At 49.6% G+C, this 23277-nt stretch overlaps 10 protein-coding genes and 1 non-coding gene across 11 annotated transcripts; 4 read left to right on the forward strand and 7 right to left on the reverse strand.

Moving 5' to 3' along the window:
* Positions 1 to 432: 432 nt before the first annotated feature.
* F5Y00DRAFT_264740 (uncharacterized protein) lies at positions 433 to 820 on the reverse strand (the record flags this gene model as incomplete). The annotated part of the gene is made up of 2 exons (XM_048011706.1): positions 433 to 622; positions 690 to 820. 2 exons carry the CDS (start codon positions 818 to 820, stop codon positions 433 to 435), a joined length of 321 nt encoding a protein of 106 aa, XP_047862125.1.
* Positions 821 to 1602: 782 nt separating this feature from the next.
* On the forward strand, positions 1603 to 2926 carry F5Y00DRAFT_244313 (uncharacterized protein). The gene has a single exon (XM_048008804.1). The coding sequence runs from the start codon at positions 2095 to 2097 to the stop codon at positions 2515 to 2517; it is 423 nt and encodes a 140-aa protein (XP_047862126.1). The 5' UTR covers positions 1603 to 2094; the 3' UTR covers positions 2518 to 2926.
* Positions 2927 to 2978: 52 nt separating this feature from the next.
* F5Y00DRAFT_272174 (uncharacterized protein) lies at positions 2979 to 3795 on the reverse strand (the record flags this gene model as incomplete). The annotated part of the gene is made up of 1 exon (XM_048012928.1): positions 2979 to 3795. The coding sequence occupies one exon, from the start codon at positions 3793 to 3795 to the stop codon at positions 3172 to 3174; it is 624 nt and encodes a 207-aa protein (XP_047862127.1). The 3' UTR covers positions 2979 to 3171.
* F5Y00DRAFT_147309 (uncharacterized protein) lies at positions 3780 to 5205 on the reverse strand. Its single transcript, XM_048004457.1, has one exon. It carries the CDS (start codon positions 4807 to 4809, stop codon positions 3943 to 3945), a length of 867 nt encoding a protein of 288 aa, XP_047862128.1. The 5' UTR covers positions 4810 to 5205; the 3' UTR covers positions 3780 to 3942.
* Positions 5206 to 5677: 472 nt separating this feature from the next.
* F5Y00DRAFT_264744 (uncharacterized protein) lies at positions 5678 to 7051 on the forward strand (the record flags this gene model as incomplete). Its single annotated transcript, XM_048011707.1, has 1 exon — positions 5678 to 7051. One exon carries the CDS (start codon positions 5678 to 5680, stop codon positions 7049 to 7051), a length of 1374 nt encoding a protein of 457 aa, XP_047862129.1.
* Positions 7052 to 8761: 1710 nt separating this feature from the next.
* Positions 8762 to 10773, reverse strand: F5Y00DRAFT_244315 (uncharacterized protein). Its single transcript, XM_048008805.1, has one exon. The coding sequence runs from the start codon at positions 10056 to 10058 to the stop codon at positions 9126 to 9128; it is 933 nt and encodes a 310-aa protein (XP_047862130.1). The 5' UTR covers positions 10059 to 10773; the 3' UTR covers positions 8762 to 9125.
* On the forward strand, positions 10641 to 13036 carry F5Y00DRAFT_244316 (uncharacterized protein). The gene has a single exon (XM_048008806.1). It carries the CDS (start codon positions 11258 to 11260, stop codon positions 12659 to 12661), a length of 1404 nt encoding a protein of 467 aa, XP_047862131.1. The 5' UTR covers positions 10641 to 11257; the 3' UTR covers positions 12662 to 13036.
* A 228-nt stretch (positions 13037 to 13264) lies between these two features.
* On the reverse strand, positions 13265 to 14288 carry F5Y00DRAFT_244318 (uncharacterized protein). Its single transcript, XM_048008807.1, has one exon. The coding sequence runs from the start codon at positions 14231 to 14233 to the stop codon at positions 13361 to 13363; it is 873 nt and encodes a 290-aa protein (XP_047862132.1). The 5' UTR covers positions 14234 to 14288; the 3' UTR covers positions 13265 to 13360.
* A 2986-nt stretch (positions 14289 to 17274) lies between these two features.
* Positions 17275 to 19044, forward strand: F5Y00DRAFT_244319 (uncharacterized protein). Its single transcript, XM_048008808.1, has one exon. The coding sequence runs from the start codon at positions 17628 to 17630 to the stop codon at positions 18564 to 18566; it is 939 nt and encodes a 312-aa protein (XP_047862133.1). The 5' UTR covers positions 17275 to 17627; the 3' UTR covers positions 18567 to 19044.
* Positions 19023 to 19118, reverse strand: F5Y00DRAFT_t128. Its single transcript has one exon. It is a non-coding gene; the product is annotated as a tRNA-Ser (tRNA).
* A 267-nt stretch (positions 19119 to 19385) lies between these two features.
* F5Y00DRAFT_147352 (uncharacterized protein) lies at positions 19386 to 20428 on the reverse strand. Its single transcript, XM_048004458.1, has 3 exons — positions 20167 to 20428; positions 20063 to 20092; positions 19386 to 20006 (listed from the first exon to the last, which is right to left on the reverse strand). The coding sequence occupies exons 1-3, from the start codon at positions 20345 to 20347 to the stop codon at positions 19402 to 19404; spliced, it is 816 nt and encodes a 271-aa protein (XP_047862134.1). The 5' UTR covers positions 20348 to 20428; the 3' UTR covers positions 19386 to 19401.
* Between the last annotated feature and the right edge of the window lie 2849 nt (positions 20429 to 23277).

Here is a 23277-nt window from a genome sequence, read left to right on the forward strand (position 1 = left end):
ATACGCACCCCGGGAGCGACTTGGGCTATGATGACCCCTTCGGTTGGCCGCCTCCACTGTGGTCAAACTGATCCGACTCAGGTTTTTCCTTGGGCATGCTGGGCGCTGAGGGTGATTCCTCTCCGTTATAAGCATTCGACGGTTTTCCCCCTGATCAAAGTCGGCTACCTGGCGCCGGCGCTAACCAGGTAGAGCAATGCTGTAGGCAGGTAGGGGCTGGGGATGCTATAGGCAGGAAGTGGAGGATCTCTCATGTCAAGCGAAACTCTAGCTCAGTTCCCTCATGTAAGGGAGTACTCTAGACTTCTAAAGCGCCATAGATGCGCCGCTGTAGCTACCTAGCCTATAGACGTTAACGTTCTCATCATCATCGGTTGGCCGCCTCCTGCCGAGGGAATATCCCTACTTTGAAGACACCGGGGAAGCCATGTCTCAAGCAGATAGGTCGTGGTCTAGCACTGTCAGGTTGATGAATATGGACCCTCCGAATGCTCGGTCGTGTCCGCCTCGAGCGACAATGCGACTCTCGAGTCGGACAATACCACAAAGGCGTGGGGAGCCGTTGCTGGATGGCTGAGCCTCACGACCATCACCTGCTTGCCTAATAGGCTGCGTAGGTGAACTGCTCGAGTCGCCCGGCTTAGCGCGTGGTTATCTCAAGGAGCCCACGAAGACGGCAAAGCCTTTACTACTCGGATGAAGAAATTTGTGTGACTGGTGCTTTCTGTGTCGTCACTGCTGTTTTCTTCGCCTTGGCTTCTCTAGCTTTCTGCGCGTTCTGCTGCCTTGTTTTCTTCAGCGATGACTGTGCTTGCGCCATAGCTTTGTAATAAGCTATCCAGAACTCTGGAAGATGCCGGGGCTCTGTTCTTCCCAGCCAGATTAGTCCGGTGATTTCCAACAGGTATTCGATCTGGGTAGGCAAGGTGCCGAATCCCCATTTGCCAGCGCCGTATATCCTCAAGGCTTCTACTGCTTCTTTTAATTGCTCGTTAGCAACATCTACGGCTCAAAAGAGACGTTGAATTAATAGACTACATGGCAGACTCGATAGCAAGGAGCCAAGCAACTAAATTAAGTCTCATGGTTAATACTATGGATAGGGGAAAGCGTAGCGGACAAAGGTTAAGCATCCGTAAAGAGACCACTTAAGCCGTGATAAGAAACTACCTGAATTCCTAAGGTTTTAGGACACATGCCTTGCTACCTTACAAATAATTTTTCTGCCTTATAGAATGCGTAGGCATATGTTTATTACTCAGGTCTCGAGGGTACTGGAAATTCGGGCTATCGTAGGGGTGCCTTCCAGTTTAATAGGGGGCAGGTCGCTAATATATAAAAACAGCATAGACACGTGGTGCGGTGTAAACATTAGGCCTTTGTGTTGCCCGGGGGGTAACCTCTGGTAGATTTTATCATTGCCTCGACTGCTATCTCCCAAGCATACTACAACACGACCTTTTGTTGCCGAGTGATCCACGTCACCAAGACAGATTACAGTTGTGGGCAACTACAGGCAGTCGCGAGTTACTTGCTAAGCACTAAGGCAGAAACAATCGAAGCATCAAAGGAAGGAACGAGGCCCTAAGGCTGGATAAACAAACAAGGTCCTGTAGTCCTTTAAATTTATCAACACACAAAATTTATCAACACACCCATAACACAAGACCAGTTCCATACCTTTCAACACTACAAGCAAATTCAAACAAATCCAAACAAACAAATTCAACAGTTCATCCCATTATGAGCCGGAGAGAAACAGAGCCGTCGCACGAAAGGCGCCGGGAAATATTGTGAACCACGCCGTCGCTATTTCTACTTTTCGGCTTCCCTTGGACATAAAGGATCCAGCGCCCTCCCTCTCTTAACTCTGCAATAATTCTAACTCGCCCCTTCACGAGCTTAACGCATCCGACAGAACCTTCAACAACTTTTAAGTCGAAATCATAAAGCATCGGAACAACTCGAGCAAAAAATAAACAACAACAAGCTCTTAAGCCAAAACATTTACTTCACCGAGGCGTTGGAGTAGGCAACAGATTATCCTGGGCGATCAAAGCGGATGTCTCCGAGCCTGTAGACATCTGTGTACGTATGAGCTTGGACGAATATAATAGACTGACGCAGACTGACGACCCTTGGTGCCCGGCCTGGAACGTAGATATGCCTTGGCTCCTGCTATGGATCTTTTCGGTATGGAAGGACACGAAGCTCTGGCGTCTTCCCATCCGCAGGGCCCCCGACGATTTCGCCTTCGCCGAGACCATACGAAGGCTAAGCTTCATGGGACTCCTAGAGCATGGCGCCACTGACAAAGAAACCTGTCACACCACAGAGCGCGGCTTGGCGGTGCTCGACTGTATCAGGTGGTGCAAGCCCATCCAGGAACTTGATGTTCACTCGGCCTACCTGCTGGCGGTAGCGTACTCGGGTTCGGTGTCGACCAACGTCAGCCGCGTCCTGACGCGCATGGCCTTCATCTCCGCGGTCGGCATCAAAAATTTCTGCGAAATCTGATGTGGGCCTGGTTTCACAGTGTCGCCTGCTTTGGAAGTTCCCCTCAGATGGCCTTTGATGTCTCATCTTGCCGCGATGTCATCCTATACGAAGAAGAGTTCTTGGACGTGAGCGCTATCCTTAAGGAAGACGAAGTGGAACGGTGCGGCGGCTTCTTTGCTATATACAACGACCTGGAGATGGAACTCGTTCAAAATGAAAAGTGGCTAAAGCCTAGCGGCCTGACTTTTATCCCTCGTCTTCACTACAGAGACGTAGATAAGGAGACCGGACTGAAGTGGCCCTCGCCCGCCATCGTCACTTATCCATTAATTGCGTGACGGAGAGATATTACGGGGCGAGATGTTACGAGGCGAAGATGTTAGTTATTGCGTAGATAGGTAGTTGAGATCAACAAATTAATTGCGTTCTTAATGATCAGCGAGTTCGATGAACCACGTCAAATATAAAATGACGCTTACCCTTTGCAAAGCCACATTAGCCACACTAGCCACACTAGCCACATTTCCAACCTTAAATCAACTACCACAACCACCCACCATTCAGGGGTATTTTAATTTGGTAGGACGTCTTCATTAAGTTATACGTCTGTCATCGTTAGGCAAGACTCCAACGAACCAGCAATCTATTCGATATTTACACGCTCACTTGCAGCTACGGTAGAAACCCATAATTCAAATACGTCTGAACCCACTCAAACTGCGCTTTCGTATGCACTGTAATCACTAAATCCTCACCTGGCTTGGTAGCCGTGATTGTCAGGTGCTCCGTGCTGGTCCAATCAGCTCTCGAGGAATGGAACATGCGGACCGTCCGTTTAGCAAAGTCGAGAGCAAAAACCCAATCTCGCAGCTCAGGAAACCGAGCAAAGCCCATACCTAACTCTTCCGAGAAGTAGTATTCATTAGGCGACTGCTCGCGAAATGTTACTTCCAGGTTTGCTTGGCCCAACAGCTCCTCGAGCTTCAAGAACGGAGAGTCGTTCAAGTATTCCTGGAACCGATCTCGGACGCCTCCGACAGCAGGAACGGATGGCCATCGCCCCGCAACGAGGGATGCCACACGCCACAAGCCGAAGAAGAAGATCTGGAGATGTATAGAGGCGCTAGAGATTTGTAACGTTCCCGCGATTCCGAGATACTTTTCCAACGCGAGGAGGACAGAGGCAACGTGGGCCGAGTCGTCTTGGGCAAGGCGTCGCACTAGTAGCCCGAGGGTGTGTTGTGCTTCGTCGTAATAATGCACTCCCAGCGCGAATCCGTATAGCTTGCAGGCCATAAGGATCACGTCGGAAGGATGGGAATATTCGCTAAGCTGCTGCTCTGTGTCTTCTCGCCAAGTTTCGAGTAGCACCCACGGAAGAGTCGTCGGCGGATCCGATCCTACGACGCTATCAGCCTCAGCGACAACACGGGCGAACGGCACCTAGCCGCCGTAGTCGTTGCCCTCGCAGCTGGACTGCGCAGCGAAGAACTTGGCCAGCCGAAGCTCCCTATCTTTGATATGATCTTCTAGCTGGGGAATGCGCTTGTTCAGCTCTGATAGGCGGTGCTCCGCTTGGTCGAGTTTGCTCGTCAGTGCGACGGCTTCGCCGGTTTTTCTCGTTATCTGGTCGAATAGATCGTTGGCGAGGTCGTTTGCTTTATTCTTACTTGCCTTCAACCCTAAAATCGACTCGTCTTTCTCGCCTATTTGTGCTTTGAGTGCCACGACTTCGGCTCGGGCGGTCTTTAATTCGTCTGTCTTTTTCATCAGTTCCCTATCCTTTTCTGCTAGCTCTTGCTTCTGCTTCGCCAACTCGACCGACGCCTCCTCCAACGCCTTTTTCTTCTGTGAGATCTCATCAGACAGATGGTCTTCGACAGACCTGTGATCAAGGATGCTGAGTGCCTCCCGATGTCCCGCCGATAGATTACGGATGAAACTCGGGTCCTTCTCATGCGCAGCCACCACAAGAAGAGCATGCTGGAAGATGGACTGATCTAGATTCTCCAAGTGGGTGAGCAGCCTCTCGCGTTCGATCCGGCCAGAGTCGTCCTTCATGCTGTCGATAAATTCGTTTGCCGCAGCCGCCCGCTTCTCGAGGACTTTCCGCTTCTTCTTGAGATCTCTGTCGATGCGGCGCCTTCTTTCAATGATTTTCTCCATTTCCCTCTCGCACTCTGTCCGATCGGAAGGCGGTCCGGCCCCGTCTAGCTCTTGGAGAAATTCATCAACTAAAGGTTGACGCTTATCTAACGCCTCACGCGTCTCACGCTCATGCGCCTCTCCCGTTGTCAGAAAATCGCTCATCTCGGAAATTTATTGGCGTAATCGAATATAAGAGGCACGGGTAACCTGAGGACTTAGATTTTGAAGACTTTTGTAGACTGGTCAATCGGTTGAAAAGTGCGTTGATTATTCTAAGTCTGGTAGCCTTGCAGACCCTACTTATATAGCACACATTACGGCCCTTATCGTGCCTTATCGTATTTAGGTGACGTGGATTACACCCTGAGTTCCTTCCAAAAATTTTGAATGAAGTCGAAATAAAGTTGAGAGAGTTTACTGTTTGTACTGTACAAACTAAAATGTGGAGACCTTGAAATCATATATCTTTAGGTACCTACCTAGGCAGGCTACCCACTCGCCCCCTAATTTATATGTAAGGTACCTACAGAACAGTACGTTACTTCAGTACTTCAGTACTTCAGTTAGAGATACATTCTATCTTGGCTCGTTGATAATGTTGACCAGTATTCATATTCTTGACTCTTAGAGGAGACGACGTATGCTGCAAGGCAAAATAGAAGCAAGGAGGCTGTCCAACCTTTAAATTCCCAGAGTGCGTTGTCGAGGTAAAGATAGCAGTACTTATCGATGTAATTCGCGTAGACTTCTTATCTAGTAGCCCTGAAATATAGCTGTTAATGCTAGGGTTTTCTTGTAGGTCACTGAAGACGTACCGTAGATAGTGAATCCCGCATCCAGGCAACCCACTTGAAGCCGCACAATTCATAAACTACCATATTGCAACCTCGACCTTACATCAATTTCACCAGCACACGTTCGCGTTTACAACTTATTCACGACGTCATCGTTATTCCCTACTTACATCCTCATTACTTACCATACATCGTCATTACTTACCTATTACCTACCACTTACCATCTCGCCCAACATGAGTTCCCGCTTGACTCGATCGTCTGCCCACGGACTGAGGCGACAGGCTTCAGGTCCACGGGATGAAGAAGACGATGTCGATATGGGAGGTCCCGCCCCAGTATCCGACGACACCGACCCGTTCTCCGAAGACGACGAAGACATGGATGTAGATAGTGAAGAGGACGAAGAAGAGATGGATGTAGATAGCGAAGAGGGCGAAGAGGAAGAAGATGAACTTACGGATAGCTCTCTCCCCGACCCGGATAGCGAAAAGGAAGACGAGGGGAAAAAACGCAAGGGAGGAGGCAAGGCGACAAATGAAGAAAATATCGAAGCGATTACGAAGGCGTACGCCGCGCTTCCCGCCGAACTTCGCACATTAGCAAGAGACGGCCCAGCAAGGGTACAGAGAACAGCCAAGAAGTCCAGAGCTTATATCGCTAAGCACAAAGGCCAGCTCGAATCGATGGAAGACCTTTACAGCCTGATGCCGACCGACGAAGTGCAGATCGGCGAAGTATGGACGCAGGCGTTGGAAGACGAGTTCCAGCAGGGCTTAGCCCAAGATCCCTACCTGGCCTACATAGATGGCAGCACCCTTCCGAAGTCGAACGAGAGGTACATCCCCATGTGGAAGAAGATATGCCGCCTGAGACGCGTATTCCCGCCCAATGTCATATCTCCTCTGAACTACCTCGAGTACGGCGCCACCGCCCGCGTGGAGCTGCCCGACGGGACGACGAGACCAGATCCTGTCTGGTCCTCGTCATTCTGCGAGCGGCTGACGAGACTGGTGCTCGGAGGCCCCTGGGGAGATGATATGGAACAGCTGGCCACGTTCGTGCGGTACGCGTCGGCCTGTCGTATGGACGACCGTCGCCCCATACCTCTCTTCGTGCTCAACAACGAGGGTTCTTCGTTCGTACGTCAGATATGCGAGAAGTTTATGCATAACCGCGATCCTGGAAAGACGATTCCGCGGGCCCACCAAGACGCGCGCCGAGCGGTTCGGTCGTCAGGCCATAAACTGCCTTGGGAGTCTCAGATGATGCGTAGCATAGAGAAGCTAGCCTTCGAGCGGTCAGAACAGCTGCCCAGAGACGAGGACGAGGACGAGGACGAATATCGGATTTATTCCGTCACGACCGAGGACCTCCGCATGGTCGAGCGCGCCGTAAGCAACTGTAAGGACCTCGGCCGGCCCCTGTTCGCCTCTGTGAGAGATACTTGTCGTATCGTCTCTCACGGAAGGAGTTTCGACTACCCTAAAACTTACGAGCACGTCAAGATCCTGCAGAAAAGGATTTACGTAGAAGAGAAGAGGGGCTTGGAGAAGAGACGTTTGGAGCAGATACTTCCGGTGGATAGCCCAGTAAGTTCGCCGGTCTGAGGGGGCTCGGACTATCAGGATGGGAGCCAACTTACGACCGTTCCGGATATGGACTTTAACGGACGGGGCAGCTAGGGTACGAGGATCTACCTCAACCGTGACGCTCGCAGGAATAGGGAGTTGTGGGATAGTTCTAATGCCTCTGCAATCACGTCCATAGAGTATAGAAATTTCGATAGTGATAGTGATAACGAGTAGTCTTTTGGGGAGTTAAGGAATAGAAATGCCCACAGTTGAAGTCTTCATAACGCGATTTCGGCAGGAAATCGCCTTTCACTGGATACCTCGTGATAAATGGTAAGTGAATAGATGTAGGTTGGAAACTATGTTAGTTTGTTAACCCCTATTAATTCCTAGCGTCTCCTCTGACAGATCAGATATCTCAAAAATGCCAATGTTGCTAACGAGGGATTGATCCTCATTAGTTAAAGCAGTGAGGGCTTCACCCAAGTTGAAATCCTATTAAGCGTCGACGTCTCTTGACTGCTAAAGCACTTATGATCGACCGCATTTGACTTCGCCAGTCCAATGTTGGCAGTTCACTCCTAGCCATGATATTCTGAATGTCGCCCCGGCATCATAGTACCCTTCCGGTGATTACCTACCTAGGTAGCAGGGCCTGCAAGCCCACCAGACTTACGAATAAACAACGCAATTTTCAACTAATTGACCAGTCTACAGTACCTAATACATATACCCTTAAGGGGTGGGTAGTAGTGGATTTAGAGTAGGAAATTTATGTGGCTGGTGTGGCTAGGTGTGGCTTTATAAGGGCTCCCAGCCTTAGCGTTTTAAGGGGGGTAGCAGTAGCCGCATATATACCGCTTATTAAATCAAGCCGTACTTATCCCACTCAATTCAATAAGCGGCTCCCGATTCTTACGTTTAAAAAGTTAAGTGACTCAAATATTTAAGTGGTAATATTACCGCTTACGGTTTAAACGCTCCAAATATTTGGGGCGCTAGGCCAAAATAAGCCGTACTAGCACGGCTCTAGCCAATGAGCGGCTTTTGCGCCTCTCACACTTTTTGCGCCGCTCCCGATTTGAGCGGTTCGACCAATGAGCGGCCGTTGCGCCGCTCGCATCTCTGCGCCGCTCCCATTGCGAGCGACTCCCCGCTTTGAGTGGTACGTATAGGGTATTATTACATATACCCGGGCCGCACAGACACCTTTATACCCCATAATTACAAATCCACACGCGTGCCCGTAATACGTAACATAGTCTATTTAAAAAACACGTAACCTTCCAATTAAATCAACCGTATACCGTAACTTGTAATTCGTAGCTTGTAACCCGTAATCGTAATTATAATTATTACCAATTAAAAAATAATAATAATAATCTTACAAGTAGATTCCCATACAAAAATGTATGGGAATATACCTTTTACTTTTTACATATATATGCACTTAGCCGGAGCGGTGCATGTGCCGCTCGTTGGTGGGAGCCGCTCAAAACGGGAGCGGCGCAGAGATGCGAGCGGCGCAAAAAGTGTGAGAGGCGCACGAGCCGCCCATTGGTCGAGCGGCTTACAGTGCAAGAGCGGCGCACCAGTTGTACCACTCAAAAAATATTGATTGGCTCTTAGCGCTGATGCGTATGAATTTGGTGAGCTTCACGTTTTTCCCTAACATCTGGGAGCGGCTCATACCTGGGAGCCGTATATATACTGTACATATACGGCTACTACTACCCCCCCTAAGACGCTAAGGAGGTCAGTCCCACGATACGGCCAGGTAAGCCTCATTTTTCAATATATTTAACCTGACTCGGACAAGGTCAAGTCTTTACGGTTATTTGGCCTGACCCAACCTAACCCATCGAACTCGCTGTTCTTATTATGGATTCGGCTCCAGAGTCGTAACTAAGGACGATAACCTCAATTTAGTGGCTTGAAGCCAGAGTAGTCGGTTTAAGACTAATCATAACATGGGAGAGCAGTCACCTATGGACAAAGACGTAATTTAATCTTTCCTTACGGGATATTGGAATCACACTACGGTGCTACCTACTCGATTCCCAGACCAACTACAACTCCTATCCACTCAACTCGGTAAGGGACACCCGGCTCATTCCTCGACGATATCGCCTTCGCGCAGCTTAGCGGCTGTGCGAGCTCTCGTCTTGGCCGCCCAAGCCTTCACTAGGGGGCAAATCTCGTCGATCTCGGCGAGTGTGGACTCGCAAACGTCGACTCTCCCGTGAGGAGACATGATGTCATCCCAGTCGGGATCGACAACAAAGTCGTCGAGGAAATCCTCGAACTCGCGCGGGCTTTCGGAACGATCTAGGCTCATCTTGACGTGGAGCGAGACGAGGTTGGCGGCCTGAGTCTCGACCATGGCCATCAGCTCGTACTTGGGGATGCAGCAGAAGCGCTCGTCTCGGACGAGGCCGACAATTCCGGCAAAGCTGGCCTCGAAGTTGGCAGTAGATACCCCGATAGGCGCTATCATGGAAGCTTCGCGCTTGGCGACGGCGCGGACCTGGCGGGTTTGGAAGCGTAGTAGGACGATAGCCCGCTCGGGATCGTCGGGGCGGAGCTCGCGCGCCTCTCGCACGCTATTCTTCGTACGATTCTGACGCGCCTCGAACTCCTTCTCCGTCTCCGCCGCGATGTGCATGAATCCAGCTCCGAGGCGGTTGGTGTTGAGCTCGGCGAGGTAGGAGAGGATGTTCACGTTCTTGCCACTTAGCCACTGAACGTTCAGGCGGAGGAGGTCAAGCCAGGCGCTTTGGAAGCGGTACTGGACCGCAGGATTCTCCTTCTCGGCCGTCTCGTCGAAGTCGAGGGCGAGGCAAACTTGCTTCTCGTCGTTGATAATGACGATCAAGGCGACCTCCCGACCGCCGAGGAGGAAGGCGGCACGCTGCGCGACGGTATTAGTTTCGTCGGGGTCGCGAGCGATGCACTCGTGAAAGTAATTCACGCCGTCGTTGCAGAGGAATCGGACGACGAAGGGCTCGTCGCAACCCTTCTCGTACTCGCGCACGCCGAACATCTTCTTCCAAAGCCCCTTGAGGAACTCGGGGTGGCGCTTGAGCCCGGCAGGCGTCTCTCGCTTCTCGCCGCTCGGCTGTCCGAGGGCGATGTGCTCGAGCTCGCGGAGCCTACCGGATATCTCCGACTCGGCGTCCTTTTCGGCGAGGTGAGATATGAAGACCTCGCTATACGGAGGACCATACTTGTTGGGGGCTGCGGCGAAGGGGAACTTTGGGCAGCTAGAGTCCTTGTTGCTGTTGCCGACTAGAGGCTCTCTCGTCAGTACTACATCTGCTAGGAAGCGAAACGCGCTTACCGATTACCGCCCAAAGGTGTCTCTCGACGGACCAGGAAAAGTAGTTGGCGGACAGCGTCGGCAGGAAGCCCTGGCTGGCCAGATAGCCAGCGACTTTCCCTTCGCTCCTCTTGAAGAAGCTTTCGAGAAAGGCCTTTTCGTAGCCTGTCTCGTCCATCATGGCCTCGAAGACGGCATCGCGACGTTTCTGCTCTTCCGCGGAGAGCGCCGCGCGCATCTCCCGGCTGGACGACATGGCGGGGAGGCAGGGAAAAGATAAACGAGAAAGGTTTCACTAGTTTCGGCGTGTAGACGGATATGATGCGGCGACGACGTTGGGGATTGGAGATGTAAAAAAAAGGAAAGAAGAAAAAAAAAGAAAGAAAAGAAAAGAAAAAAGTGCGCAACGTATTTACCTGGGTACCTATCTACCCGACTTCAGGGGCTGTGGTAGGAAACTAATTAGATTATATTGGCGGGAACAGTTTGCTGTTGCCTTGGTTATCTCCCGAACATACATCTCCATCTTACACTTTACAACAACGCAACCTTTTGAATCTCGCCTGCAGCGTGAATACGATCTCGAACAACGTCTACAACATACTATTTCGACCTCGCATTTAGTTAGTTCCAAGTTTTCGGACTTCTCATCCCATTGGAAGCTCGAGAGAAGTAAAATTGACACACAAAAGACACCGCAAAAGTATCGCCAGCCGCACCGGCGCTGTCCCACTTTCTTTCCTTACGTGGCAAACATATCCAGCACCTTCCCTCTTTTCAAATATCTTCGCTCTAGACATTTACATCCTCACCTTTGCATCCCCAACCTTTTCGTTTATTTACCAGACGCCATCCACATATCCATCAACATCCCCGTACCAACCTCGCCATCGCTTTTTCACGTTCGCCGCACCGATATCAAGATGCCCGTCAACCCCCAAGCCCGCGGAGATGACGCCCAGGTTAAGCCTTTCACATACGACGAGGAAGTTATGGAACAATGGAAGAAATATAAGGATATCGTTTGCGTCCACAATATCATCAGCAACAATTCGGGTCTCCTTCGGCCCTGCAACTTCAAAGCCGCCCATGCCCGTACGCACACGAAAGACGACTTAGAGATTGTGAAGGGCGTCGCGGATCCGGTAACTTATTGGAAAACCGTGATAGCAGATCATATGATAGCGCCTTGGAAGAATTTCGAGCGAGTTATGATCTCCCTCGGAGATATCGTCCCAGGAGTAGCTGTTACAGAATCGAGCGTGTACAAATCGGTTCGCAAACAGCTTGATAAAATCGCCGATGCAATTAAGGAGAAAGAGCCAAGCGACATCGCTCCGGCCTTGACCAACGAATGGCCGTCGCCCGAAGATATCGAAGCTATACGCATTTACGGAGATGCTAAGATGGGGTTCGGGTATCTTCCCGTGGGGATCGTTAATCGGCTCGCCAAAGCAAAGTTAACTCACCTTCTCTACGAGCCTAACACGTCCGAAGGAACTCCCGACGACTTCTGGGCCGGAGTCATGCAGGCCCAGAGCGACCATGGCGAGAATATACTAGAAGATGGCAATGACGATGACGACGACACGGCTGATCAGCTACTAGGCCAAGACGTTCATGACTTTACCGAGGAGTTGGAGTGGGCAACGGATAAGTATATTTCCGACGGGGTCGGCGCCGTCGACCAGAAGTATCGCGAGGTAATAATGACTATCCGCAGCGAATTTTCCTCCAAGCTCAACAATATCATGGCTGAATGTACAGCCGCCAGAGAAGAAGCTTTCGAGGCAAAGGAAGAGGCCGCTAAGGCAAAGAAAGAAGTCGACACCTTGAAGGATCAACTTCGAAACATCGCCGAGAATCAGGATGCCGGCGGCTCTGGCCTGGACAGGGAGGAAGTCCAAGCTTTGATCATGGACTCGTTTAAGGCTTTTCTGGGATCCAAGGAGCTCTACGACGTCGTAATTAATCACTTCACGAATCATCTTGCTTCCGAAGAAGGAACGAAAATCCTACGCGACGCCGCCACGAGCGAGGATGTAGTCAAGGCGCTTAAAATCCCGGTCTTAAATATGGTGAAACCGGATGCCTTGGCGTACGTCAAGAACGGGATACAAGACTCGTTGCCGTCGCACAAATCCCACGAACCACCAGCGCAGAAGCCGCAGACGCCCGCGCCGAATGCCAGCTGGATGAACTTTACGCCCCTCCAGCAGAAGGAGACCCAAGGTTCGCTGCCGTCGGCCTTTGGACCGAAGGTACGAAAGCTGGCCGAAGAAGGCTCGCAAACTCAGTCGGAAAAGGACAAGCGTCGCAAGAAGTGAGTGGTGAAGGATAAGAGGTAAAGACGCCGCTAATAAAGGTGATTTGCCTAGGTCGAGTGAAGGACGGTATGGGGAAGAAGAGGTTATCGTCATCGACGAGTGAGGCGATAGGAGAGGGTCTCCCTTAGAAGTAGCCTTGGCCCATGTACCTGAGGACCTTGGAAATGCAATTAGCTCAGCTTCCTTTGACATAGCAGAAGAGTTTGAGACGATGATAATAGCAGCTCAGAAGTAGCCTTGGCCCATGTATCTGAGGACCTTACAATTAGCTCGGCTTCCTTTGACATAGCAGAAGATTTTGAGACGAAGATGATAATAGCAGCTCATACAACAAGCTTTCCGCCTTGAATTAATAGTTGTGTATTTGGGGATTTTCTAAATTATCCGGGAATGATGGTTTTCTCCTACTTGTGCTATTTAGTTAATCACGGAAATGACCAGCGAGTCCAACAAGCCAACTCAAACACGCGAAAATTAGGATTTGCCAAGTCAATTCAAGTAGGGCCAAGTCAAGTCAAGCTTTTAATTGTCTTGTCGGGCTCGTGTCAGGGTGGCTACAGGCGTCTCTACGACTATATAAGCGCGAAGCGCCCTCGTCAGAAGTTAGAAAGCCAAGCGTTAATAGATTCATACTACCACACGGCTACTATACAGCGGCTGCGCTGCTGCTTCTAACATCCACTCTTCGTGTGACATCCATCAAGGGTTCTCTCTGGCAGCTCCCCCGAATTCACCTATCCACGCACCGTCCGGCACGTATACAGGATAGCCTAGCTCTTCTAATCTATCCTCTACTTCCTCTCTCATATCGTTTTGGAACTTCTCGACTGGCTCTTCGTGGTAGTAATATTCTAGATAACGCTTGTGTTCTGCGGAAAATTCTATGCCCATACAAAGCGGACAGGCAAGATCCACACCGCAGCCCATGAAAGCGTCAAACCTTGACGCAACCCCGCCGGTGCATCCCGGGCAGATAAATCTCTCGCCACCGCAAACCCAGCAGTCGCCATCGTCGATCGTGGCGATGAAGTCGGCAGCGTCCTCGAAGGTGTAGAGACAGAGATCTGCCGACTTGGTATCGAGGACGACGTCGAATGTGTTGTCCGGGCCGGAAAGTCGGTCTAGCTTAGGCAGTTTGGATCCCAGCTTCTCGGCTGCGGACGGGGTTGCGCAAGCTAGATAATCCTCGAAATCCTCTACGCTTCTGCTATCCGTGATGCCGATTAGAAACATCTCGTCTGCAGGATGGTCGAACTTGTGTCGAAAGCAGCGAAGAAGCATAGTATTTGGCGATGCCGCTACGAGATCGGCCTTTACCAAACACACTTTATCTTTTTTCCTTCTCGTACCCTCGCGTGTGCCTCTCGTCCCCTCGCGTATGAAGTCTAGGATCATTGTCCATATCTCGTTCGGCAAGGTTATTCCGCCTTTGCTCCGAAGACAGATACCGGCGTCATTACGGGTAAGAAGCTGTGTCGCGTAGCGGAGACCCAACGTACTGGTTTTGAGAAGGAGAAGAGTATCTGGTGTGACGAGTCCTTTGGAGATATCGGCTATTGTTACAGGCCTCATTTTGCCCGACTCGATTCAAGAATGATGATAAATTTAGGTGGGTGGTAAAATAAGGGTGGTGATAGGTTTGTAAGGTTCGAAGTTCAATTTGTAAACAGCAGAGTGAATGCTGCTGCCTAGAAGAGGGGTCCGTGAAATGGTTGCACAAAACCCCGATTTATCCGAACGATAACACAGGGGGAAAGATGAGTCCGTGCTGAAAAAACTGTCTCGAGCCTAATAAAACTCGGCGCGAGAAAAGGCGATTGTCTTTTTAAAAAGTAGGACGGCTCAGCTTATGTGGTGAGGGGATACTCGATGCCAATGATGGTGAGACGAAACTACCACGAATATAAGAGCACTAGTGTTTTCCCTAGTTGGACTTTGTTATATGTCCGACGTCACGGCTGGGGAGGTGGTTAAATTGGATGAGAAAGAACAGTTGGTGTGGAAGAGCACGAAGTTAACTGTGACGAACCTATACCTAGGTACGTTGAGGTATAGTGCGGGTTGAGTCTTGATTTTAGGTAAACAGTAATAATACGGGTCAAGGTGGTAAAATAACTAATACTGAAGTGTTCGTCAGGAAGGCTTGGAGTCCTTCCTCTGAGTATGGGTTAGATACTAGACTTAGATTGATAACTGTAGAATGAATGACTGGATACACAAGGAGATCCCCCCTTCCTATATTCATTTTACCCTTCGTGCGTTCGTTCTTTCATAGTACTGTGATCCTGTTGATCTAGTCCTGGCGACCCAGATCAACTAGATCAATTATTTCAGGGTTTACCCGTCATTGGGTAGCCGATGCACCACTCTCCTTGAGTATTTCGGGTGACTGTCCATTGGTTTGTAACATTAACCCACTATTAGATATCCTTTGCTAAGTAACACTCATGTCCTTCCATCCCAACTTCCGCTCTTTCGTGAATAGATGTACCCCTCGATATCAAGCCTTAGCTTGGTGGTACTTTAAGCCGAGTTCAGGCTCCCAATTGATAGGTTCCCAAGCGGAATAAACTGGCACCATGAAGCCTGCCCGAATAATTTGGGTCTCGGCGCTGAAGGATCCCAGTCTAGGATTCGCATTGTGCTCTAATAAGAGGCGCACCATGTCTACGAATAGTCTTCTCTTGCGATGTGGTGATATATTTGGCGCCAGAGTTCATACTCCTTCTTCAACTTCAATACGCCATACGTAATGGAAACGTTGCTCTAAGACGTGACGAGCAAGCTTGTCCCTATTCCCAAACTCGAACCTCGTGAAGAGCATTTACCTCCATGTTATAATAGCAGCAATACTAAGAAAACAGACGGTACGGAGGATTAAACCCTAGGTTACTCTATTATCCAAATAATGTTTCCAGATTAAATTCCTGATGAGGAAGTCTCGTACTATTCGATGGAGAAATTCCACCGTTTCGAAAGTATTCCCCCACTGATTACTCGTACTCCTTTTCACCCCGAGAAAGCCCTTCTTTCGAGTATCTAGTCATAGTCATCGAGTTATCCCAAGGCCGTCTTTGCGTCATCTGTAGTGCTCAGAACGGAGTTAGTCAAGGGTAGTTGTAGAATCGTCGACAAGGACCGAATATGTCGATATGTCAGGGTATAAGGGGCGCGCAGCCCATCGCAAGAGGACAAAAGGTTAAGCGTTAATAGATTGATACTACTATGCGGTTACTATAGTAGCTTCGCTGCTGCTTCTAATTCACTCTATGCATGAAATACATCAATGGTTCTCTCTGACATAATAGCAGTCCGTGTGCGTCGACTGCAATGAGAAATGTTTGGACGCTTTGTTGACCATATAATATTCAACAATCTGCTTAGAGGAAGTTCCTAAACCTAGGAGGGATTGCACCCTTTTTGGAGGTCGATAGTTAGTGTAGGTCAAACCGCCGGTCAAGTAAGGACCTCGCCCATTAGAAACACTCGGAGGAACACACCAGCTTTTCTTCGAATCCAGAAGATACCCTCGCCACTTCCATCCGTCGCAAGAATTGAAGTTCGTAAAGTCCGTCAACTGTTTCGAAAGGATCATTCAAAGGTCGCCTTATGAGCTTCTTTGGTCTTTGACGTGTCCTCATGCCTTTGAAAGTAAGGATTCAAGGAATGATTGATCGCGTTTGATCTTCGGCCTCGGAGTGAAGTCAGGTAGAGCTGGTATCAACTACTGTATATAAATAGTACTTCATAGTAATTGATCAAGTGTTGCCGATCTTCGTGCCCTATAATCTCGGTCTTGTCAACGCCTTAGCTGTCTCCCGGTATCACCTTCGTGTCTTCAGCGAAGTCTTCAGCCAAGATTGATTCGTCCCGTGCCTCGATGTGCCTGTCGCTGATTTTGGTCCGTATTCCATCACCCACCTAGATCTTTACCAACTAACAACTCCCGGTCTCTGCTGCGCTCGTCAATTTCTCGGATGGTTTCTCCTACACCCGATCGATTCCCGCTGGATACCTATTAGCGGTTAATTCCTATCCGTGATACCGTTACACGATTTCTAAGTGAAGAATTCTCAAGTATACTTTGTCGACTTTCGCTTACTTGCAGATGCCTTCAGGCCGGACCAGATCGTTGTCGTTTACTTCAGTCTCTTAACAACGTTGAGAAGTTCATCTGCTGCGCTAGTACAGAATTTGGTCACATCAGCAATCTCGTTCTTTCGGGATATATTTCTTGTCAAATTTAGTTAACTACCTAGCTATTAGCCGCACTTGGTGGTATCAGGGGATACGTTGCTAGAGATACGTAATACCAAGACGGGAGAAGCCGTGTCCCGAAGCGCGGAAGATATTCGGGGTCGTGCTAAGCAATCTGGGGGATCTTAAGATGGTAGAGGGTTATCGTCGCTGGTAGCTCGAGGCGAAGCAACGGGATATTAGCCGATAGAGCCAGGTACGAAGTGGACCGATCCGTAACTACCGGCTTGATCGAAGCTGGTATGCTTTTCCACCCGAGACGATGTTCTTCGGGGAGAAACTTTCGACGTAATACGTATCGCCGTGTGTTTCGGATCGCAGCCGGCTTACCGGGAAGCCGGTAAATCAACCGGTGTCTTGCTCGAAGCCGCTGTGCACGGCTGGCTATATACGTATGGTAGCATGTTTCATCTGCGGTGATCCATATTACTACTTTAGAGTATACGACTTCTAAGTGGCTATCCTGTGTCCCACGAGGCGGAGTGTCATGCGTATTCCCGATGCAAAAGTATAATCAGTCCCGAAAGATTGTCTCCGTAAATCAGTAAGTAGGCAAATCGAATACTCTTCGAGGAACCCCTTGTGCGGTTCCTCGATTGTTGATATAGGATCTGCATTTATGTATAAAACCCTCGGGTTTACCGAGCTATCGTGGGCCGTACCAAGTCCATAAACCTCCTCTTCATCCTCATATTACACCCAAGTCAGCATGTTAGCTAGACTCTCAAGGCCCGATGATGGCTTTAATTTTGGACCGCCCGTCACGTCCACGGGTGACCCGTCTGGTGAATTCAACCCCATAATCATTCTGTTTATCAACCACCTCGAGAAAACCAACAACCTACACGCGCTCGACCAAGCTATCGAGTCCGCTTACCAGAAGGCCCCAAAGTTTATGGATACCTTTGATATAATAGGCGTTGATTCCTTTCTCAGATTTGCCGATGACCTACTTGGATGGATTCCTCGCGAAGGCAGCGAAGGGCAAGATGTCTATAATACCCTCTGTATGTTTTATTTTGCCTTCAACCAGTCACCTCTCGAGGAGCTCCAAAACCCGACCACCCCTGATGCGAGCGGACGGCCGCTTACCTGGCTCTCGTCTTGGCTCGTCGTGTATTCCCAACTTGTGGGGCTCTGGATGGACACCACCGAGTCTCTTACCGAGGAATCTTTGGAATCCTTCAAGAGATCGAAGCATTACGATGTTGACGAGGCACTACCTCCTCCTGGAGGCTGGAAGGCGTTCAACGAGTTCTTCTCTCGACAGCTCAAGGCCGACGCGAGGCCCATCGAGAGCCCCCTCGACGATAAAGTCATCGTCTACCCCGCCTACTGTAAGTACGATTCGTCGGTAGCAGACCACGTGGTTTCTATTTCATCCGCGGGGACCGTACTTATCAAAAACCTCCCGTGGACTATCGGCTCGCTGCTCCGTGGTAGCGAGTACGCAAACGACTTTAATGGGGCTGTATGGATGCATGGGTTCTTGAACGCATATAATTATCATCGCCAGCACGCGCCAGTATCGGGAGAGGTTATAGAAGCCAAGATCATTCAGGGTAGCAATTATTTTGAAGTGGACGTGGACGGAAACAAGCTTCAAGCTCCAGTCACTCCCGGCTTTCGTCAGTTATGCGCCCCTTGACCCCTATTTTCAGTTCGACAACTCGCGTAAACTCCTATGGCATAGAACAGATGCTAACGTCATCATTCTAGAATTTGTACAGACCCGAGGATTGATTATTATTGATAACTCTGTCTTGGGAAAGGTTGCAGTGTTACCTATTGGGATGGCTCTTGTTTCGGCAGTCAAATTGCTAGTTCGCAAGAACCAACAGTTGAAGAAAGGAGACGAGATTTCGACCTTTTTATTTGGCGGGTCTGATATCGTTTGCGTGTTCCAAAAGAAGGCGGGTTTGGCGGCTGAGAACTTCATGACTTCGGCGCCGGGGAAGTACTCATACTCTAAAATGGGCAGTACTTTGGCAAGAGCGCCGTGACCGCTCGCAAGATCTCATCATATAATAAGCAAAAAACATGAATTTTACAAGCACCAGATAGAGAGCCATATTATACTGAAGTACGATTGAAAAAAAAAAATCGACACCTGTGTGATTCGAACACACGCCCCCGAAGGGAATGCCTGGTCTATTTGGTCAATAGCAGGGCATCGCGTTAACCACTCCGCCAAAGTGCCTTTAGCGCCTTTTGAACTATGATAAAATTTAGGTTTATTTAGTCTTATATATTAATTGCACCTGCGTCACACCACGTGTAGATTAGATAAAGACTGCGCAAAGCATCGCCGTATCTTTTCAAACTTATCGAGGCTTACTTGAACGAGATCCTATTCTTAGTCTATTATGCACGTCTCCCAATGTCTACCTCAATCTATTGTCAGCTAGTGGTAAAGCCGACGCATCAAGTCTAATCTATGATGATCTGTAACTCTAACCTGGACATCGTCCCAGGCCCGTTCTTTAATCCCCGTTGTCTCCCACCAAAAATAACCAGGAGATCGTAATTGCCGCCTTGATAGCCGCGACAAACCAGAGGCTTGGCTGTACGGCACCTGTAGCTTTAGATATCCAACCTCCGCATATCGCGCCTAGCAGCGTGAGTACAAAAGCTATAGCCCTTCTGTTGCGCTTCACGTTCTTCGTAAGCGGCTGTAAGATATTCTCGTCGCTCACCAAGTCGCATAGCAGACTTGTGATCACCACCGTAGGAACTTCGCTGACTCCCAGCCCGCGGCTGTTCACGATCTGACCCGCGGCTTGGAAGCTGAGCAATGCGATGGGGGCAAGCTCGAGGAAGTCTACGTCCGTCGGATCTCTTCGCGAGGGGTATGTACCGTCGACGATGCCGGTCTGGATGATGGTTGCCGCTACGACGACGAAGACCGTCTGTAGCAGAAATGAGAAGAAGAGGGTCCTTCGACGACGTCCGCCGCCGATAAGTTTATGGTACCGGGAAAAGAATAGGCATCCTAGAGTGAAGCAGCCTATGGAGAAGAGAGAACGAGCCCATCCGAAAGGCTTGTTGTTTTGTCCGGAGGTGCCGAGCGCGACGAAGACGGTATTCCCTAGGAACGCTTTAGGATGAAATATGCCGGCGAGGGTGGGAATATTGTCGACCTACCAGTTTGCATCGATACGAAAGTGCCGTAGGCTATAGGCCGTACGATGTTAGCTTTAAGATCCCGACGTGCCTGTATAACTCGAGATAGGTCCGCTGCGACTCACCGTTATACAGAGTACCGTCGGTGAGGCCCGTTACGAAGCAACATGCTATTAGTGGTATAGACCCCGCGCTTGCGCTGATGTCCTCGGAGAGCTGCTGCGAGAAACCCCGGACGAAACTTCGTCGCGCCGGCGGCTCGGGGCTAAGGGTTGGGGCAGACTCGAGTTTCTCTTCGTCGGACATGATGATATCGGCGTGGCAGTGCAGCGAGTATAGAGATCTGGTGATCGTATATGGGAACTGTGCCTGGTAGTTGGCGATATAAGGATCCGGGGGAGATTAAGATGAGCGCCTAGCCCAAGTTAGAGATAGTCTGGGCCGGGTAGATTAGTAGATCTGGAACGAGTCATCTCCCCGCTAGTCCTTGCGTCGACAGGGTGCCTCCTCTCTTTAGTACTGCTTGGCTATCCACCAACGCGCATGTGGAATGCTCAAAATCCCTCAACCCTTTTGCGGTCCTCCGATAACCTCCTGGTATCATGTAAGACGCGGAGGAATTATCCCAATCGATATTGATACGACGGTAAACGGGGAGACGGAAAATTCCTGAATTGGTGCTGCTCCAGATGGGCCGGTGAACTTGGCTGTCAACTTGAACGTATCCACTTCCGTATTGAAAGATAACCGTATGCATATTGTATCGTAAGGATGGCCCGGAGGGCGTCCGGTCTCAGCTGAACAGAATTCCGCCATCGTCGTGTTACCACGACGCCATCTGACGTGGTAATCTAGGCACGCCGGTGTGGCCAATGTAATGTGTCAGACCAGCGCCGAGAAATCCAAGTCTGCGATCCGACCATGGGGCTCCTCCCGGGGCCTCCTTCTGTGGCCTGTGCTTGGCGGCCGTAGCTCGATCCTGTTTATATACGGCTATTAGCTCTTGTCCAATAGGAATCTCAATTTCAAATCCTATAGACGTGTTATATCGACTTGCCATCGATTGACAGAAAGGAAACTCGGCGCGATGTGACTGCTTACTTGTTACGATTAACTAGGGCCAAAGAGGTCATTCGAATTATAGAGTAACGAGCTGTTCTAAAAGTCCATAAACTCTTTTCTGCTGCTATATTAGACGTTCGACATTTAATCGCCAACCCAACCCCTCGATGAGGCCTATCCAAGATGCTGCACAGACGGACCGATGGTAAATGTGATACGTCGAGTTGCTAAAGGTTCCTTCGCTCGGACTCTGAACCTAGGCGGGTTGAACTTGGCGCCAAGGTGCTAAATACTAGGACTGCTCCAGCAACGAGCTATTCGAAGCCCAGACGGAAGCATCGCGAGATTGATCGAGACGCGGATAGTCACTGGTGTCTCTATAGGATTCGTGTCTCTATACGATTCAAAGCATATTGCATCCATGTGCCAACGCTGATCAGCTCACGGCGGCTTCTCGTGAAATCCCGGTATGCCAACCCCAAGACTCCGGATGCAGCAGTATACAGAAACATCCAGCTCGCCAAGGAGGCCAAGTCGGCTGGTAATATTCCTCGCGTCTAAAGGTAATATGCAGGCAGCAACATACGCGCGAAACGAGCTTCCTTTAAAGTATTATGATAACTTGTTTTCTATATGCCCAGCTATCATAGCAGGCATAGCCACGGCAGTCGCATTACCCAAGAAGCGTAATAATCACTAAAATAATCACTTGGCCCGAGCGAGTTTTCGGGATGGATAGTAGGTCTTCTGGGCATTTTCACTAAACTTCCTTTAGACACGGCAACAGGAATAAGGGCGGCAGCTAGAGATCTAGCGCGGATCATACCGATCGAGGGGGGTGTAGATCACGAGCCTTTACATAGGTCAGCGAAGAAGAAGCATAAGTAGAAGTTATAGTTGATTACTATTGGTTTGTGCTACCCAAAGTCATAACTAGAGTCAATCCCTTGATTGGTAACGGATACCACTCGCTGAAGAATATACAGAGCTCGGCAAGTCTTGGGTTCCAAGAGCTAATCGCCGGGGAAGCAGCAATAAATGGGTCAGCGGACGGCGGAAATGTTGACGTCGGGGTGGATCATCGTAGGAAGATAGGAGTATGGGTCGCATGCATACAGGGTGTTGGTTAAGTCGTTATCCAGTACGACTTGGCGGCTGACGTTGCTTTTTCCCGGCTCGGCCCGCTGCGAACCCGTTTCTCTTGTACCAAACTGTATAAATGCCTAGACTTAGAAACTATTCCACATGGAAATGACTAAGACTGCTTAATTCTAACTCGGGTCAGATTTGAGCGACTACTCAGCTACTATTGCTTTTTAGAGGGGTCTTCTACAAGAAAAAGAAACCAACTGGCTTAAAACCCAAAGGTGCGTATACTAACGAATCCATGGGAAAGGGGACAGCCACAAGGCCTAGGCCGTCAAGGTGGCGTCGTCGTCTTACTGGCTGGCGTTCGCGTAGAGGTCGAGCCACACCCATGATGCTCGCTACACTTCTGTTGATGTAAGCGTAAGATACCGGCTGGAAAACAAGCAATTCTTACTAAAGTCAAATAAAGCCGGTGGCGATATCTGTCAAGCCAGGCTGAAACTTTATGAGGCCTGGCCAATGTCAGTAGCGTTTCGATGATGTTGTAAAAGTGTGCGACCCTCTCTTATATCCTATCATTAATATTGGTAAGTGTAACTAGATTGAATTGCCTATTATAAAGCTATTATAAAGATTCATCGTCTATCATTTTTTGAGCTGAATAAATCCTATTCGGGGAAGCTATTTAAGAGATGATAATAGTCTTGTCGTCCAAGTCCGGACGTGACGCTTTCTGAATATTCCAGCTGCCACAAACAGGGTGACCTGTATTGACAACAAGGGGGTTGTCATCATTGAGAGTGCCATGGCGCCGTGGTATACTGGTTTGCTATGCTCCTACCAGAGCGGGAGGCCTCAGAAGCCGTAGGTACTAGAGATCGTACAGGGTTTTGTTCAAACAACCAACCCTAGTGACGTATTATTCCAAAAGAATCCCGGTGATGGCCTACCGACCGCAGATGACCTTCTTGGAGAACTATAACCACACAATGGTAGTCCTGCAGTATTGATTGGCCTGTTCTGGTAGGTGTGGAATGCCTAGATTTCCATTCGTATCATCAGAATAGCTATCACTGGGCCTGGAT

Source organism: Daldinia vernicosa (genome assembly GCF_022497035.1).
Source record: "Daldinia vernicosa strain CBS 139.73 unplaced genomic scaffold F5Y00scaffold_46, whole genome shotgun sequence".
Taxonomy (NCBI): Eukaryota; Fungi; Ascomycota; class Sordariomycetes; order Xylariales; family Hypoxylaceae; genus Daldinia; species Daldinia vernicosa.

Bases quoted from the DNA above. Each gene is read 5' to 3' on its own strand.
- F5Y00DRAFT_244319 (XM_048008808.1), top strand. From the start codon at position 17,628: ATGTTAGCTAGACTCTCAAGGCCCGATGATGGCTTTAATTTTGGACCG.
- F5Y00DRAFT_244318 (XM_048008807.1), bottom strand. From the start codon at position 14,233: ATGAGGCCTGTAACAATAGCCGATATCTCCAAAGGACTCGTCACACCA.
- F5Y00DRAFT_147309 (XM_048004457.1), bottom strand. From the start codon at position 4,809: ATGAGCGATTTTCTGACAACGGGAGAGGCGCATGAGCGTGAGACGCGT.
- F5Y00DRAFT_244315 (XM_048008805.1), bottom strand. From the start codon at position 10,058: ATGTTCGGCGTGCGCGAGTACGAGAAGGGTTGCGACGAGCCCTTCGTC.
- F5Y00DRAFT_244313 (XM_048008804.1), top strand. From the start codon at position 2,095: ATGAGCTTGGACGAATATAATAGACTGACGCAGACTGACGACCCTTGG.
- F5Y00DRAFT_147352 (XM_048004458.1), bottom strand. From the start codon at position 20,347: ATGTCCGACGAAGAGAAACTCGAGTCTGCCCCAACCCTTAGCCCCGAG. The intron at 20,093-20,166 runs GTGAGTCGCAGC...TACGGCCTATAG, and splicing joins CGACGGTACTCTGTATAACG to CCTACGGCACTTTCGTATCG. The intron at 20,007-20,062 runs GTAGGTCGACAA...AAGCGTTCCTAG, and splicing joins TTTCGTATCGATGCAAACTG to GGAATACCGTCTTCGTCGCG.
- F5Y00DRAFT_244316 (XM_048008806.1), top strand. From the start codon at position 11,258: ATGCCCGTCAACCCCCAAGCCCGCGGAGATGACGCCCAGGTTAAGCCT.